At 31.3% G+C, this 18,638-nt stretch overlaps 1 protein-coding gene across 1 annotated transcript; it reads right to left on the bottom strand.

Moving 5' to 3' along the window:
• Nucleotides 1–12,806: 12,806 nt before the first annotated feature.
• LOC121122520 (uncharacterized) lies at nt 12,807–18,602 on the bottom strand. Its single transcript, XM_040717541.2, has 2 exons — nt 17,817–18,602; nt 12,807–17,746 (listed from the first exon to the last, which is right to left on the bottom strand). The coding sequence occupies exons 1-2, from the start codon at nt 18,375–18,377 to the stop codon at nt 17,333–17,335; spliced, it is 975 nt and encodes a 324-aa protein (XP_040573475.1). The 5' UTR covers nt 18,378–18,602; the 3' UTR covers nt 12,807–17,332.
• Nucleotides 18,603–18,638: the final 36 nt, after the last annotated feature.

Genomic DNA, 18,638 nt, shown 5'->3' with positions numbered 1-18,638 from the left:
TCGACCGTTTTAAGGGCCCGTCCTAAGATTGGACTTGACCGAATAAATAAGAACTGACAAAACAATAATTTTATATGATCAAGGGTAAATTTGAGAATTTTTGGGGTTTGGGTTCTAAACTTAATTTTCTGACATAGCACTGTACATTGATGCAAGTTTTATCCATGTATGTACTTTATAGAGTGAAATAAACAAAAAATTCAACGTTTTTTGGAGGCGACTTGGGGAGGAGGGTTGTCTGACCACATTTTTCCGATGGAATTTAATTATCAGCCTTGGTTTTTTATGATGTCCTGACATGTAACTATACATTGGTGCAAGTTTTGTCAAATAAACCGTCCGGAAGCTATTTTCAGGGGTGTTTGGAGGCCAGACGACACAGATAAAGGAGGGGGGTTATACTGACCAAAAAAAAATTAATGTTCCAGCTGACATAAGTAATTTAAATGGGCCAAAACTTCTGTACCTTTTGGATTAAGATCTTCTGTGGGAGGGTCTCGGACTATAAGTATTTAATTTGACAACCATCCAGTTAATCGGAAAAGGTTGGTTGATTTTCTATGCCTTTCAACATCCGTTTTAAATCTAATAAATGGAAAAAAAGGATTGATCCCTTTTTGACATGCTTCACAACTTTAAAAATTGCAGAAATAATTTTGAAAAAGTCATGGAATAACAAATTTCCTTCATTTGAAGATATATATATTGGATTTCCATATTATAATCATATAATAAGGGATAAATGGCAGTTAGTATGATTGACTTATTTGGCTAACTACCAGATGATTTTGGGCCTTTTTTCTGTTTCTTTTTGGATGAAAGGATGTGTGATCCAATAAAGATAACGACGTGCTATGCATCCAATAAACAAAACTGGCAAATATATTTTTATTTATTTTTAAAAACTTTTTATAATTAGATTTCACAGCGTAATACTCATTTCGTACTAACAAATTCAAGCCAAAAAAGGAATTTATCTTTGAATACAGAATCCAAAACTGATCTCAATTTTCCATCAGTCATCTCGATTTTAAAATATCTAAGGTTATAGTAATTTGGGACTATTGTCGTTCAGAGTCACTTTTACCCTTAAAACAGTGGGATAACTAAAACTTATTTAAGTGTTTTTTAATTATTAATACGTGTTTTTATTGATTCTTTGTCTTGTTTTGAACTCGATATATTTTCCTTTTTAAACAGAAAAATGATGAAAAACGACACTCTTTTTTAAACCCTTATAACTCATTACTTATATATTTCAGAATTCAGATGACTGAGAGAAAAACTGAGATCAGTTTTAGATTCTGCGCTTATAGATAAATTCGATAATTGTCTTCAATTTATTTGTACAAAATCCCCTACTAAAAATAAAGTGACGATATAAAATTTCGCTTTCGAAAATATCAACGTTTGCCTGGACTAAATTATTTTATATCGGTCCGTCATATTCTTGACCCGGAAAAAATTATTAGAGTAAAAAACTTATTAAACAATTATAATTTAATTGACCAAAAAGATCTTAGTTCACAATTAAATTTAATGACAGATTCTAATATGCTTGAGCATACTAAAGTATTCTTAACATATTAAACACAACCAAATTGCATGCAAAAAAGACAAAAGAAGGAATTATACTCAACATTCATGGATTTGTTGCCTTCAGCTTGAAACGAAAAATCCAATGTGTTTCATGTAAAACTGATTGCGGAACTAAACAAATGAACTTATCTTCTTGTAATATAAATATTTTTTATAAAAATAGTGAAAAAGAGTACTACATAAAAAAAAATTCTAGGGGAAACTTGACTTATGCAATGCAATTTATTATCAGTTAAGTAATTATTTTAAAATAATGATGCAATATTATAAAAGCCGAAATGTTATATTAAAATCTGATGCGTCCTGCTAAACTTTTTTTAACTAGTCAACTACACATTATTGTACTGGAAAAACAAAGTATGTCTGCGATCAATGTGGAATGAAAAAATTGGAAATTGCTAAACGTACTGCTTAAAAAAATTTTAATATTTGCATGAAGAACTATTCATCGAACAATAATAATATGTTACATACAGCTGGAAGAAGACCGAACTCGAAAATTTAAAAAATTAAGCAAACAAACAAGTAATCCAATTATGTTTATGCATCTGTACGAATTAAAATATTTATGTACTTATAGTTAAGAATACGATCGTAATAAATCAAAAATTAAAATTTCAAATACTAGATTTACAATTAATTAATCATTACAGGTTTTCATTCAAGTGAATATAAGAAAAAACAACAAATAAATGACTTCATAATATGATAATGGAAAAGGTTACGAATGTAACAATTTCAAATTAATCTTTTGATAAGTTGATTATTATTGAATTTTTTAAATTTATTTTTTGGTTATCATTTATTAAAAGTATATACCTAATATTATGGTATGTACATTTCCCAATTTAAAATAAAGTATTTAAAAATAACTCATAAATAACTCAAAAAGTCAGTCATTCAAAGATACATAGTAACTATGCTATTTTTATATAAATCAACATTAATTCATTATTGTCAGTGTAGAAATGAAAATAGCATGCACACAATACTGTTTACTTTAACATTGAAAATCAATTAATCATGATTGATTCATCCCTACGGCCTTTCTCTAACTCTCTTTATTCTATAATACAGATTTACGATACTTATATTATACATCTTTTGCTATTAAAAAAATCCTAAATTTAACGTATAATATTTTCTATATAAACTTTATTTTTTTTTTTTAACCTGTAGAAATATGTTGGAGCTAATATCTGTATCAATCTCAACTTGAAACACTTACTTTATTTAATTAAGTTTCTTTTGCCAAAAACTAATTTATTCTAAAGTTAGTAAATGAAAATTGTCCATAAACACTATAAAAATATGAGCAATAGATGAGAAAAAAATAAATATTCAAAATGGTCGTTTTTTGTTGAAATTGCAGCATTGAGTCTATTAGACAAGACATCACAGTAGGCACAGGCCACTTCCTTGGGAATGTGGCCTCATTACCTAATTAGAGAATCTTTTAGTACATCCAAATTAGAATGGGGCTTCTTGCAGACTGTCTCTCCCAAAATGTACCAGATTTCAAAATCCATTAGCTTCAAATTCGGACTGGATAAAGGCTCAAAAATTTTGTCCAAAAACAACACCACAATCATGCCTCAGCTACCATATTCTCCGGATTTGGCCCCATATTAATTTTTCTTGTTTCTAAAACTGAAGGATGGAGATTTGCAACGATTGAGGAGATAAATCCTGCATCACTGGAAGAGCTCAAGGCAATACTGAAAAGTACTTATGAGAAGTGCTCCGAGGATTGGGCAAAACAATGGCACAAGTGTATTGTATCTGAGGGGGATTTCTTTGAAGGGGACATCATATATATTGATGAATAAATAAATATTTTTCCTAAAAATACAAAGTACAGCTTAATTTTTGAACACTCCTCGTATACCAATCTATGTATCTGATATGCAATACCATATTTTTATTGGCTCTCCCATAAATAAACCTACATATTGTATTTTATTTTCTGTTTTTTGATTAGGAACCTTTAAATACAATTATTTGTCCCCAAAATTATCTCAGTCAAGTTTTATCAATCATAAGATATAATTAGAGATGTGAAATAATAACCTCCTCAACGTTATTGGTTTTTTTTTTCTTAATACATACACATCTATTGAATACATATCAGGGCATAACCTCGCTATACAAAAATATATATTGCATTATGTTGTGAGCTGTCGATATTTCTACTGTGTTTCTTCTAAGCAGTACTCTAAACTTTGATTGGTTGAATTAGAATTAGCTCTTGTTAAGCTCTGAACACTTCTCAACAATTATTGAATAATAATTTTACAGTTAAGAAGAATTGGACAAGAATTGCCTGTTTTTACCTTTTCTTTTCGTAAGAAAGGTTGTGAGATACAATGAAGGTAACGATGGGTCGTACAAGGAAAAAGGATTTAAATTTACTAAAAAAAGAATAGATTGAGTAATACTTCAATAGATTAAATTGTTTCAATAGGATCCATCGTTGCATTTGCTTTTGTGGTTAGTTTGAAAATACAAAAATAGATAACGTTTATTGTTAAATACCTTCACAAAGGAAATACTCTTTAGTGTAATTTGTACATTATAACCTCATGCTTTCTTAAATAGGCTACAATTTTAGAGGCTAAAATTGACGAAACAAAAGTACAGTTTTCTAATTCTCAGTATAGAATGATAAAATATATCTTTAAAATGTTAGGACTATTAAAAATATTAGCAATGTAGCCATAGATACGTTATATAGTTTCCTGTTTCTCTCCAAATTTCTAAGATTTATACTTATTACTTTACAAAATTGTACTTGCTTTTCAACTTTTGTTTCATGTAAAAAGTGTCTCTGATATATGTATTGATGGAAATCGTGTGTATTTTTTAACTAGTCTTTTTTTTTTTGAATTGGTAATTTGAAGAAGGAATCTTCTTTTTTAGCAGTGTCTCTATTATTTAATTCCTGAGTAGTGAACTTCCTTTCCTGTATAGATTCAATTATATTAAAAACCTGATTGAACATTCGTGTGTTCTTATAAAAGACGTAGCGTAACCTTGAGGATTTGTTTAGGAGTTATAATAGTAAGTCCTTGTTAGACTTAGAGTAGAATTGGGGATCTACATCGGAGTAGTTCTAGCAAATGTCCTTGTTTGTATCCTTCTCTCCCTCCTTCCTTTTCACAGCTGATTGTAGCTGGTTATCATGTTGATTTTTATTATTATTATTATTCATCTAGAAAAGTTTATCATACAGATATAAATAAACTTTTTAGTTTAAAATTACTTTTTTAGAAAAAAAGAACCACAATACACTCCAATACACGTGTTTAAAACGATGAATAACCAATAAGGCAAGAACAAGTTTTTGAAAGTTCAAAAAGTAACCATAAAATTAACAAAGAATGACTAGAATAACGAGAAGAAAAAAACGAAACATGTAAATGAATATTTTGAACTAAAAAGATTCGAACTTTTTAAATTGTGAATGATCTAACACAAAACCATCAAGTATCTTGCTGAGAATGAAGGATGAAATGTAATTAGATCTCTAGCAAACTTCCAAGTTGAGATGTTATCATCTGGAATTTTAATCGTAAAAGTTCTATAGCAAGAAGATGCAGCAATGAGAATTCCTCTTGATTCTTCCACGTTCATAGCTTTCAAATGCGTCAGTTTCTCCGTGATAAGAGCTTTGCAATTTAAAATGGCATACTCTATTGCTTTGGTCCTTTCTGGAGCATTTACTTTTCTACTCAATAATCCAAATAGTAGAATTGCAGAAACCGCTCTTCCTGTAACTCCTTCCAAATTGAGTAAAACAAACTCACTCAGTATCTGCAGGGCCTGACAATTACTAAAAACATGAGCCGCAGAGTTAAATAGCTTACCACAGTCTTTACAAGGAGAATTGAAATAAATACATCCTGAGGATATTTGAAAGTGTGCCTTGAACTTCTTACCATCTGCTATACTAGTAAGAGATTTTAAAATTCGACTTCGCCAAGACTCCGATAACACAAAGGGATCTAAAAACACGTTGCATAATTTCTTCACCTCTTCCACATCTGCTGCCATTTTCAAGAGCATTTTCTTATTGCCAATCCATCAAAACACGAATACCTTTTCAGAGGAATTAAAAACCGACCACAATTGAAAACAGAGCTATCATTTATGCTATGGATTGTTAAAATATATTTTGAGAGAGCTTCAATTTCCAAATTTACTGGATCCATCATGTTTTTAAAATTATACTTTTTCCTGCAATTTTTACTAATTATATCCACTATCGTACTCGAGTCATACTTAGGCTGACCATTCCAAACAGCCCTCTGTACGGCAGCCCATATAGGGAAAAGTGATTCAATAAACCCATTAGAGAGATCCGAGCCCACCATTACCCACATGCAAACAGTTGAGCTGGAGACAACTGTTCTCCACTCTTGGCCCGCCTTAGATGAAAGATCAATTATCATTTTTTTGTTAATTTTTGGACGAATCGATGCAAAGAGAACGAGTCCTCCCCCTAACTGATTTCTTAGTCTACTTAGATCAGAAATATAAGATTTATGGAAAAGGTAAGACAACCATTTATTTTCTGCATTTATAGCTTTATCGGCTACTATGGGCAGGGATGTAGCTTTATACAATACCAGCAGAACAATATGGGTATTATAGGGATCAATACGATTTTGTAAGTTTAAGTTCCTACATTTTCTAACCTTATTAACTACCTTAACGTTTAGAGAAATCCAATTATCCTCTGTTTCTCTATTTTCTTCTATACTCAATCCCAAGGACTAAAACCTTGTTGGTTACAGGACAACTGGTAATGACCATACCATCAGCAGGAAACCATAGCCCAATAGGGAGAGCACTAGTCTTTTTAACGTTTAAGCTGAGCCCTGATTTCATCTCAAACTTCTCGAAATAAGACAGCACTACTTCCAACCTTACAATGACCATACAATCAGCAGGAAACCATAGCCCAATAGGGAGAGCACTAGTCTTTTTAACGTTTAAGCTGAGCCCTGATTTCATTTCAAACTTCTCGAAATAAAACAGCACTACTTCCAAACTTCGGACAAGCTGCAATTCCGAATTAGCCTCTATATAAAGTGTGACATCATCTGCATATAGATCGATTAAATGTTTAGACTCAATAAAATTAATCCCAAATCCACAATATTTACGGGTCAAGGTTACAGCTAATTCTTCAATGGCCATGACAAACAGTAAAGAAGCTGTGGGACATCTTTGCCGGCAGCTACCTTCTAGAAATATAAGATCACTCTCTTTTCCCTCCAACGTAATAGTAGATGATGAACTGTTGAGAAGAAGGGCTTTAATTGGATTGTAGAAACGCCTTGGTAAAAAACGCTTAACAGCTAATGAGTCAATAGCACATTGTATATTTCTTGAAACATCAGATATTTTTCTATGCTTCAGAAAACCCTTTTGGTGGGCAGCTATTTTCATATTCAATATGGGTTCCATTTGTTTATCAATAATACTTGAAAGATCTTTGTCTTCTTAAGAAAATTAGACCTCCGTCCTCCGACTGTAGATTGAAAATCTGTCAGGAAACATCCCAAAATATCATTGGCTTTGTAAAACTATACCACTCTGAATAATTTTAGATATCTTCGAAGTTCCACATCTCTCATTTTCCTTGAGCTTTTTGAGTCTCCCACTTGAGTTATTTTCAATTGCCATTTTATTCCTTCTCTCTTCTTCAACTATATATGACGTATTAACGATATCCAAAGTGAAAGATCTCCAAAATATCAAACCATTCGACAAAACTTCCTCCAAGTTTTCTGAAACCCCTGTGATTTTTTTTACATGTCTTAACAATTTTCTTACTTGTTTGAATTATGCAAAACTTAAGAACAGCAGCTTCTCTGGTACCCGAGTAAGAACAATGAAAATTACTCCCGAGTCTATAACGAAGAAGTTCTTTAAATTCATCTTCTTCCAATATCCATTTTTGTATCTTACAACCTTTACTAGATGTTACATTACGTAATTCGAGGTGAATAATTATATGACCTGAGGCTGGCTCAGTATGGTAAGATGCATTTCTAATATGGGAAAACAGTTTTGAAGATACAAATGTCAAATTAATCGTAGAAAACTGAGCTCCCCTTCTCCATGAATAAGGAGTTTTAGAATTTTGAACCCTTATAATATCTACCAAATTTAGTTTTAAGATGAACTTTTGCAGAATATGTTTACTTGCATTATATCTCGCTGTATCAAGATAGACGTTGAGATCTCCAATTAACAAGAGAAGGATTGAATCTTTTCCTTGGTTGTTGAGAATTACTTGAAAACTGCGATGACTTTTGATTGGGACCATAATTAGAAAAAAATAAAAACTCGAAATCCGATTTAAAACTTTATGCCAGGTTTGAAAGAAAGCATGTATTTCATAAGTATATGTCGGAATAGTCTATCCCTTCCTCCTCTAATATTGAAAGAAATTATTATACTAATTCCTAAGCTGGACTGGGTTTTATCACCGACCTATATAATAACTGGATACTCAATAGGCAAAGAAAAGAAGAGTCAACCGTCAGCTGTCGATAGCCATCTTAGGTACCTATAATTTGTATATGAAGATATATAGGAGACGTCTCCCTCACTTCGAACATTGGAGGTACAAAGATATTCTCGAAGCTGAACAAGGCTTAAGATAAGGATAAGACATAAGTTATTCTCCTTGCCCTTTTAATCCAAATTCATTTATGTACTATGTCGTCTGTTAATGTATATAATCGGAATCCTTCTTTTAGTTAAAGCACTCTTACACTTTCAACGTTCAGCGTCAAAACTCACTTACATCTTGGTCCGTGACCTTATCCTGCTCATTGATAACAAATTTTATAGAATAAAGTTAGTGGTCTTTGAGAAGCCATGTTACATCAGAACCAACAATAAACTAGGATCATTTTATTACAACAGTCTTTGCTACTATTTATTTTTAGAAAATACAAAATATAATATTCACATGATATTTAAGACCATTGAATCATTGATTCTTAAAAAGAATCTGTTTCGAAAGAGACTTTTGTATAAATCCTTTTTTTAAATGCTCGGAAATGATGTGGCTTCATGATGAAGCCTAATTTTAGAATATGCCAAGATAATACGTTTTTGTAATTTACGGATATGGATATTTAACATATCCATCAAATCTTTTCCCATTCCATTGATTTTTTTTTTAAACTGACATTTCGTCTAATGTCAAATTGACGAGAATTTCTTCTTTAGATTCGAGAGCTTTATTGACCTTCGATTTAAGAATATCAAAGGAAGATTGAGTAAAATTCAGATCACTATCCACATTCGAATACCAGTTTCGAATGGTACTGAGACTAGATAGGCATAAGTCAAAGGTCTTTCTTACATAACTGTATGCTTTTGTCCAGTAGAATGACAATGGCAAAGCAAATGCTCAGAGCTCAGGTGAGTAGCTACTGCGACTTCCCTTTATACCACTTCCGATTTGCATCCTTTTGAAAAGGTTTTTAGGAACTCAGACATAGTATCAAGAATGAATAAAGCCTCTTCTGATAGCATTCTCATGGACCTCGGGTATTTTAGAACGTCAACCAAGTTTCCTAACTTCTTGGAGATTGTATTACGTTGACATCTGTATTTTGTAGAACGGTCTTCAAGCTCGGAAATCATATTCGTTTTCCATTAGAGCTTCTCTTTAATGACTTGAGCTGATGGGAGAGCATAGGGATAATCCAATTGCACATTTTCGGTATCCTCAAAGTGGGAAGGATCTATCTCGAGTCTAACATATAGTTTGACCTTTTTAGGAGGTGAGGAGGACCTCCTTGTAGGGGACTTGTGTTTTCGAAGAAGAGTTCTTGCAACTTCTTCTTGAATGCAAGGCGGGAATCCTTTGAATAGAGTAGGCACAGCATTTTCTCTCAGCCTTACAGCGCCCAGAGCACGATTGAAGGATTCCGGAGTAAAATGTTCCGAACAAATTCTCGAAAACTTTTTGGGAGTAAAGTCATTTCACTTGAGATTCCTTACCCAATGTCTGTATCTCTCTGGATTCTGGGTCGGAAAACGATGATATGAAATTGAATTGCCAGCAGCATACTTGTTTTTGCAACCAAATGCGACACAAGACATGGTAATCCTCGACTTGTATGCACCAATAATTTACATTAACTTATTAATAAATAACTAAAGTCACTAAAGAGTGTTTCGTACAAATAGGTACTCAAGATGGCTGCCAACAGCAGAAGGGTAACTCACTCTTTTTCTCCTTTTTATTCTATAGGTTGTGCATCCAGTTGTTATTATATATATATATATTATCCAGTTTATTCCTCTTTCTTGCTGATTCCGAACAAGTTCCAAATTTTATAATTTGCTTTGGATCTAAATAAAAGTCTTAGACAAACTACCAAGCTTTATTCTATTAGCTTCCTCACCTCTTTTTCCACTCCTACATCTGAAGACCGTTGATCAACGACGTTACATTCTTCTTCACTTTCAATCATGCCATTTTCATTTTCTCTTCTACCCTTATCAATTGTCAAACCTTCTTTAGGGATGCATACTCTCTTTGGGACAGTATCACGAAAAACTTCACTATGCCGTCTATGATTGATTTTTCAGTATCACCGACAGCACTAGACTCCAAATATGCTCCTTTGTCTCCAAGTTCTTTGGTAAATTATTTGGTGTATCACTACCTTCCTCATCACTTTCTGCAGTCAAGCTACTATCAATAGTGACAGGTCTAGAGACTAATAATTCCTGTACTCTCTCAGAAGAATTATGCCCTGATTTATCCATCATATTAGAACTATTTTTTTATAATATTATCCGATAAGTCAATTGAAGCCAGAGAAGCTTTTCAAGACTTTTCATACTCCAGAGCTTTAATTTTTACGTTCTCGCAGCTGAGCTTATTAGGCTCAAAGCTAAAACAGTTTTGGCACTGCAATTAAGCTCTTTAAATCCTAATTTAATTTGACAACTATCAATAGGTACAATCTGAAGAATCATATCAGGGTATTTTTTTTAACATTCCCATTTTACACACAATTTTCATCGCTACTGATATGTCTGTAGGTTTCTTGATTTTATGCAACTCTTAAAATAGCCTTTGATATTCTTACTGCAAAAATTTTTAGGGCAAAATTATATAATACCAATTAGTATTTATCTTATATGAGGTAGAGAGGAAAAAATGAAATGGCTTTTTAATTACTTGATTATTATTTAAACTTAAATTAACGTTTTACATTGTTTGGGTATTATAAATCTTTTCAAATCACTGGTTCAAAAATACTCAATTATACTTTAATTTTGTAAGACATTCATTCTTTTAAGTTAATTATTAAATTTTCTAGAAATTAAATATGTAAAGAATGGATTAAATATTCGAATTTGACCTGAATCTGCAAATGGTTTATTTTATAGATTGAAAATATACAAGTTTGACCAATTTCCAAATGTTTTTTTATTTTAATCAGCATATATATATATATAAACGACTCGTCGATATATCTAGTGATGTAAATAGTGCTTATTTTTTAAATGGCCGCTTCCTTGGTATTGGTAATATGAAGAATGAATTTTCTTTTCCTCAGCTGTTGTCATCACTTCTTTTCCTACTACATTCAATTGTGTTCAAACCCTGATTAAATATTCGAGTGTGTCTATAAAAGACTAAGAGTATCCTTGAGGATTTGTTACGGAGTTATACTATTGTAAGGTCCTATTGGACTCCGAGTAGAATTGAGGATCAACATCTCAGTAATTCTTGACAACTTCCTTGCGTATTTCCTTCTCTCCTTCCAAACTGTTGGAGCTGACTACTGTAGCTGATCTAATGAAACGTCATGAGAGTTAAGCTGCTCTCCTCCAAAACATTCTTCAAATTGTGAGGATTATCCATGTTGATTTTTGGTTTCATTTTTTTAGCATCTACAAAATACACACCATTAAATATATATGTCAAATCCTAATACTGCCGCTAAATAAGTAGAAATTTAATTAGATTTTATAAATATTATTTAACTAACAACATTAACTGGCATTGCCTAGAGTTATGAGATGTCGACGAAAGGACAAACGTTGTCACAAAAATATAAAGGATAACTCCTTCAAAATCCGTAGTTTCACTCTCTATTTTTTATGAGCACACTCAATACTTAGATTTTTATTGATATAGCTAAGTACAGTGGCCCAACTTTGTAGATAATATTGCTTTTAGTTTGTTCCTACCCTCTAGGATAAGTACCAACGAGTGATTTTGATCTCATTTCCATTTCAATGTCAAGACCAGACCAATATCATACCCATAGAACATTTTCATGGACATTATAAATGGTATCATAATTGCAGGAAAGGTCATTTTGGGGCTCAAAATTAACATTTCATTACATAAAATGAACAAATTTCTAATAAATCTAGATTATACTTCACCAAAAGGCTTTATGAATAAAAAAACTTAGACATGCATTTAATAGTACTAGATGCCAATGATAAACAGTGATATTTTAATTAAATTAAAGTAATATGTGCTGAAAATCACTAAAGAGGTCAAAATGTTTATTATTTTTTTGTTTTTTTGTTTTGATAGATTAGGGACGAGAAATGTTAGATAGTAAGAGAAAAATATCTTATGGGGCGTTCTCACGTGACGTCACAATTTTAATGTCATCCATTTTGGGGGCCTTAAAAACCATGTTTTAAAGCAATGACAACCCTTTTTTTATTAATATTAAGGAAAATAGTGAACTATTGGATGGCAAAACTTAAACCTTATTGTCTATAAAAAATTTATCACTTAATTGCCTTGTTTTATTATGTATCTGACCCTAAAATGTATTAAAATATGCTACTACATCGTTATAATATCTTATTTCCGTGTGGTATATAAAAATTAACTATTATATGTGGAAATATTACGATTTATTTCTCTAATTGGCTTAAGCATTTTGTATAGTAAAAGATTTCAACTTTGAGCCCCCAAAGAACGTCTAAACAGAAACAATTTATGTTGAAGTCCACCAGATGGACCCCCTATTCTTGGCTAATATCTAGTATCAACTAAACACCGCTCAAGCCCTTATTCCACACAAATATGTAAATTTTATGCAGTAAAATATTAACTTTGAGCCACCAAAAGGGTGTTTCCTTCCAATATTATGTAATTTATGACGTCTGTGAAAATACTCTAAGTTGCATTTTGTAGGTCACTTATAAAATATACTTTATTTCATTTAACATTAAATTAAGACAGTTATAATTGTACTATAAAATTGATATAAAAACACATTTTATTTGAAAATTAGACATAAACACAGAGGCCAAAGCTATTCATTAGTCATAACGTTACCTTAATCTCGAGACATTCAATAATTATTATATGTGAGTGAAAAAGATGTACTTCCTAATTAAAACCTTTCAACTTACTTAAAGTACAAGGAGGGTTTTAGAAGGAGGCATTTGTAGTGATGAGAATCGTTAGCCTTTTGGTGATGTTAAATAAAAGTCAGAAAATCAACATGATAACCCTGACAATTTAAAGGATTGTTTGTAGGAGAGTAGCTTAGCAGCTGTCATGGAGTTTCATTAGATCAGCTACAAACAGCTGTTGTACAATGGGGGGAGAGAGAAAGAAATTAACAAGGACATAGGCAAGAATTAATTCGATGTCGATCCTCAATTCTACTCTGAGCCCAAAAAGGAATTATAATTATAATTCTGTCACAAATCCTGAGGGTTATTCTCCATCTTTTATGAGCAACTGGAAATGTTCAATCCAGTCTTGTATTAATAAATGATATGCTTTTTGTTTATAAATACAAAGTAAAAAGAAAGTTCACTCCTCAGGAATTAAATAAGTTGTCATCTCCAAAAAAAAACATCCGGGTGAGCTAAAAAATGCTTACAATTAACATCACTGAGCATTGGATCATTCGCAGAGGTGCATAATATATATTTCAAAAAGCAGGAGCGGCTTTTTCTAGTTGGTAATCTAAAAAGGACCTCATATTTTACAAAGCTGTTGTCATTATCATTTAATTCTTGAAGAGAGAACATCCAAGTATAAAGTAATAACTAGTGTGTGTGCTCATGAAAGATAGATAGAAAAAATGAGCTTTAGCTCGGGAATCATAAGTGTAAATATTTGTTGTACTCGGAGTAGAATTGAGGATCAATTCGTGTAATTGCACAAATAAATGACGTATCATTTACTTGTATAAATTAATTACGTATGTTGTGGCTATTGTGTGATAATAATAATTACTTATTTCAAATTACATAGAGCAGAGATACAAAAAAAAAGCATTCTTGTTCATTTGTGAAATATTAAAAAAAATTAGGTATAATATCATTGATTGAGGATTTATATTCTTATTTAATTTATTAATTATGCTACAAGTGTGCACATTGAATCAACTATTTGAAAATAAAGTTTGAAATATGATTAAGAAATCTATTCAATAGGGCATGAACCATGTTTACTTATATTTGTTTGTATCCAAAGCGACAGATAGTGGCGTCGTCTTGCGGGACAATAAAACAACTCTCTGAATGATAATATTAATATTCAATATAGAATATAGGTGTATGTTATTCACAGAGAGGGTGGTGTGAAAATTCTTCTCAGCATACGTCATTTTTTAAACAACAAGCTACAGACTGTCACTCCACCTTGAAGATAATATATATTTTTTAGTATACTCATACCCAATTGCTATTTAAGCGTGATTGTAAAACAAATTATATTTGTAAAATTGTAAATCAGTTATTCCTAACCGGGGCTCTGCATGGTTATCAAAGTCCTCAAATTCTTAAAAAAAGATCGTACATAAATTGTGTAAAACCAAGAGCCAACTATTTGGGGTAAATGAGTTGTTTTCTTCTAAAACAGGGAGAAAAAAAGTGGAATCATTGTTCAAAATGTTAAAAAGTAAATTAATTTTTTTTTCTATTATTGAGTCATCATTAGTTATATTTTATATTACTCAGGACCGGTTTTAGGGGGAAGAAGACATTAGGTCATTTTCTCTTACCTTTTTGACTATAAAAATAAGGGTACAATAAGTATAAATAAATTATTTATGAATCAATAAAAACGTTTTTTTATAAAAAAAGGTCATTTGAAATGTTTTTTCTGAAAAAAAGTCATTAGAAATATCTTCTGAAAAAAGGACATTAGAAATGTCGTCTGAAATATAGTCATTTGAAAAAAAAACATTATATATTTTATTTTTAAAAAAAATAAGAAAAAATAAAAATCTAAGATTTGAAATTATTCCTTAAAAAGAAAGATTCGCAATTATATTATAAAAATAACAAAATTTGAAATTATTTTATAAAAAAAAATGTGAATTCAAATTTGAAAAAAGAAAAAGAAGGAATAGAACTACGCTCATTTAACTTTGTCTTAGGCTTTGTTTAAGGTATAACTAACTCTGATATTACTGAAAGTATTTTAAAACGAATTTTCAAGATCAGTTCCTGCTTTAAAAAAACAACAACATTAAAGTAAGTATATTGCTGTATAGATACATAAATTATAATACATTTATATATTTTGAAAGTCCAATATAACATATCGTGATATTATTCAGCATTAATGCTTTAACAGAAAATATGAATTGCATGACATAAATATGTAGTATTTCAATAATTGCTGTTCCAACAGAAATCATGATATAGGCAAATATGAAATTAAAAAAAAACAAAACATTTTATAACAACATAAATAAAGTATAAATAATTTTCAAAGTTAATATTTTATTATCTCGTGTATGAGTTACAAAAAAATGAGATGGAAAATTTCGACTAGGATTTGTGATGAAAATAATAAGATAAATAAATATTCCATGGATTGCCGATGTATTAATAATTTATTCGTTTAGTTTTTGACTACTAATTACCAAGTATTCGGGAGCATATCATAAAGTGAAGCCCACAGTCATATTACTCATAAATCTATATTAATAAAGCAAAGTGTCTCTGTGGTTGGTAGAGGACTCATTTTTGAGCGTGCGCTTAATATTTTAGAACTGCGTGACTACTTAATCTAAAAAATAATAATGTAGCAGCGAGCGTGTGTAACTCTCAGTGCTTCATATATACTATAAATAAATATTCAAAAAGAATTTTAAAAAATCATGGTCAGAGTTATACATTGAATGCTTCGTTGATAGTAAAAAGAATTTTTACTATCAAGCTTAATAGAAATACAAGGTTATACCAAAACGAATATTTTACTACCACCACGCTTTTTATTAGTGATGTCATAGAATATGATTAGTTGCATGTTTTGTCAAAATCTGTCTATCTTGCCCAGCAGTCGGTACGATACATCAAATTAAAAATGCTAGCAAGCCCAATAACATGATGGTCTAACCCAAGGTTTATAGAAATACAAGGTTATGCAATAGGCATGTAGGACTGATGTTTGACTTCCACCAACAAGCTTTTAAATATTGACGTCATAGTGTATGATGGTTGCGTGTTTTGTCAAAATCTGTCTTTCTTGCCCAGCAGTCGGGACGATACACAAAATTGAAAACTCTAGCGAGCCCGATTACATGATGGTCCAACCTTATATTTCTATAGAACCTCGGATTTATATATTATCTTAACGGAAGTCGAAAGTACTAAAATATTTTTTTTAAAGTTGTATTTTAGAAAGGGTGCTTGCAATTTTGTATAATTTTATATTCAATATCTTTTTAATTCTCTTTAAAATAATTAGATTTTATAAATAAATGAGTAAACTTAAACATAGTCATAATTTCGATGAATGTGGGTAACAAAAGGGGTTGAAAAACTATAATTCAACAGATAACAGGGAGTAATGTTTAAAGAGAATTTAGAATAAAGGAACTTAACTTATAACGATTCTGTATGAATTAAATTTGAGTGTATTAATTTTTAGATAAACAATATTAACTGAAGAAAGTCAATGCTAAATAAGTGTATATAAGTTCCAATATAATAAGGCTTTCCAGTGGCGTGGTTAGCCTCTTTTTTGGGAAAGGAGGTTATTAATGTTATCAATGAGTTCCAGATTCTCAATAATGATGTAATGGTACCTTCATATTTATATTATATATTATAGCTGTACAGGAAAAATCGAATATGAATCCAAAGATTGTTGAAATAACATAGTTCAAATATTGTACTAATATCTAAAAATAAAAAATATTGATTTAACGAAATTCTAAAAGAATTGAAATGTCAATTGAGTAATTTTAGTTTTCAATTTTTTGGGCAAAATAATTAGAATGCATATATGCTGTATACCAGTTGTAATTTTGTACAAGTTGGAACCGAAAAATGGGATGAATAATTATCAATGAAGGATTTACTATACATGGAATGAGAGTAATGCAATAATTGAATACTCCATGGATGATCGATTTATTAATGGGATGTAATTTTTGACTATTTTATTACAGATTACATAAAATATAACTATTCTATTGCACATTATAAAGTTCAAAAGCCAATAGTTATAAATACATAATAACTATGTAACTTTAATAGATCAAAATGAAATGATAGTATCATGTATCTTTGATAATTAGAATGGCCAATGCTTTAATTAAATAATCCCTTTTAAGATTAAGAAATTGCAAGTTGTACAATTCGCTTATACAAGTTGCAACTCGTACAGACATCACAACTTGTACACAACATGTATATAACGAACACCTCGGAAATGTTTATTTTTAATCTTGATGTTTTAATTATTTTCTGGAGTCGATTCAGCATCGAGAGTGTGAAGCCAGTCAAAAATAATAATATTCCTTTCAAACTTTGACAAAGGTTTCCCCCTATTCTGTGCCACTTCATTTTGAGACACAATCAACTTATTGGGCTTTGATGGTGAATCACTAGACGGTTTTAACGTTTTAGTCTTTTTTACGATGTTTTCTTCGGTCAATGGAACAGTTTTCACTGAATTTATGGGAGGTTTTACTACGAACTTGTGTGGAACTTCAATTTTTTCTAAATTAAAACCAGATTGTGACATCCTTTCAAGAGCTCTGTAGGTTGTTAAGAGGCGTTTGCGCATATAATTTTGACGGATTTTTTTGTTAACTGAGCGAATGAGATCTGCTGGTGTAAAAGCTGGAGTAGCAGAGTCATTACGGGTCTGAAATAAACAAAAAATCACGTTCATACAAAGTGCATCCATTGGAGATAAAAAAAAATTGTAAATTTACTTGGGGTGACGGTAATTGCGATGTGGCAGATTTATCTCCTACTGCAACCCACGTAGACAAGGATCGAGACGACGCCTCTAATTTGGCCAAAGGAATAGCATCCATCAAATGCATTTCTGAAAATGACTTTGTGATGTTATTAAAAAAATCACCTGAGGAGGAATTTAGATTGGAGTTTAACTTTAAGCTTAAAATATCACTGGTGCTAAAACTCTTCTGTAGACCAAGAGCCTTGGCGAGTACAGCACAAGATTTTATCATATCGTATTCGTCATCAAATCCGTAGGCATTATTTTGTTTTGACATACTGTGCGGTGGAATAGATAGGAGTAAATGCTCATTAGGCAAAGGACTGGGAATGCGTATGTTTGGTACGATGGATCCCCGATGTTGTGAAAGGTAGTGCTCACCCCGAAAGCTAACTTTAAGCCCTGACGGTATACGAGATTCCAAAATCGATTCATGACTTGGGGTTCGAGTAATTTTAGGAGATGATTTTGAGGGGAAAAGAGTTGGTTGTTGAATGTTTATTGTGGGGTTGTGCCTCACACTATCACCCATGTTGCTAACACTCGAAAGATTCAGATATTAAAAATACCGATTCGTAAGAGCAACTCCTACTTTTAAAAAAAATATTTTTTCTCCTCCACGATTTCTCTCAGTTTCAACCCACATAAATTAGAAAGCATTAGCGTTCCTCTTCTATGAAATTGGAGCTACAATTTCTCTTAAGGCAGTTCTTCTTTGCAGTTAGCTCCTTCATTAATATAGACTTTTCTTAAAATACTATGAAACAGGTTTATTGATATGTTATGGGGATAT

This window comes from Lepeophtheirus salmonis, chromosome 8 (genome assembly GCF_016086655.4).
Source record: "Lepeophtheirus salmonis chromosome 8, UVic_Lsal_1.4, whole genome shotgun sequence".
Taxonomy (NCBI): Eukaryota; Metazoa; Arthropoda; class Copepoda; order Siphonostomatoida; family Caligidae; genus Lepeophtheirus; species Lepeophtheirus salmonis.
Note: the sequence above shows the minus strand (reverse complement) of the source record. Positions and strands in the feature narration are given on the sequence as shown.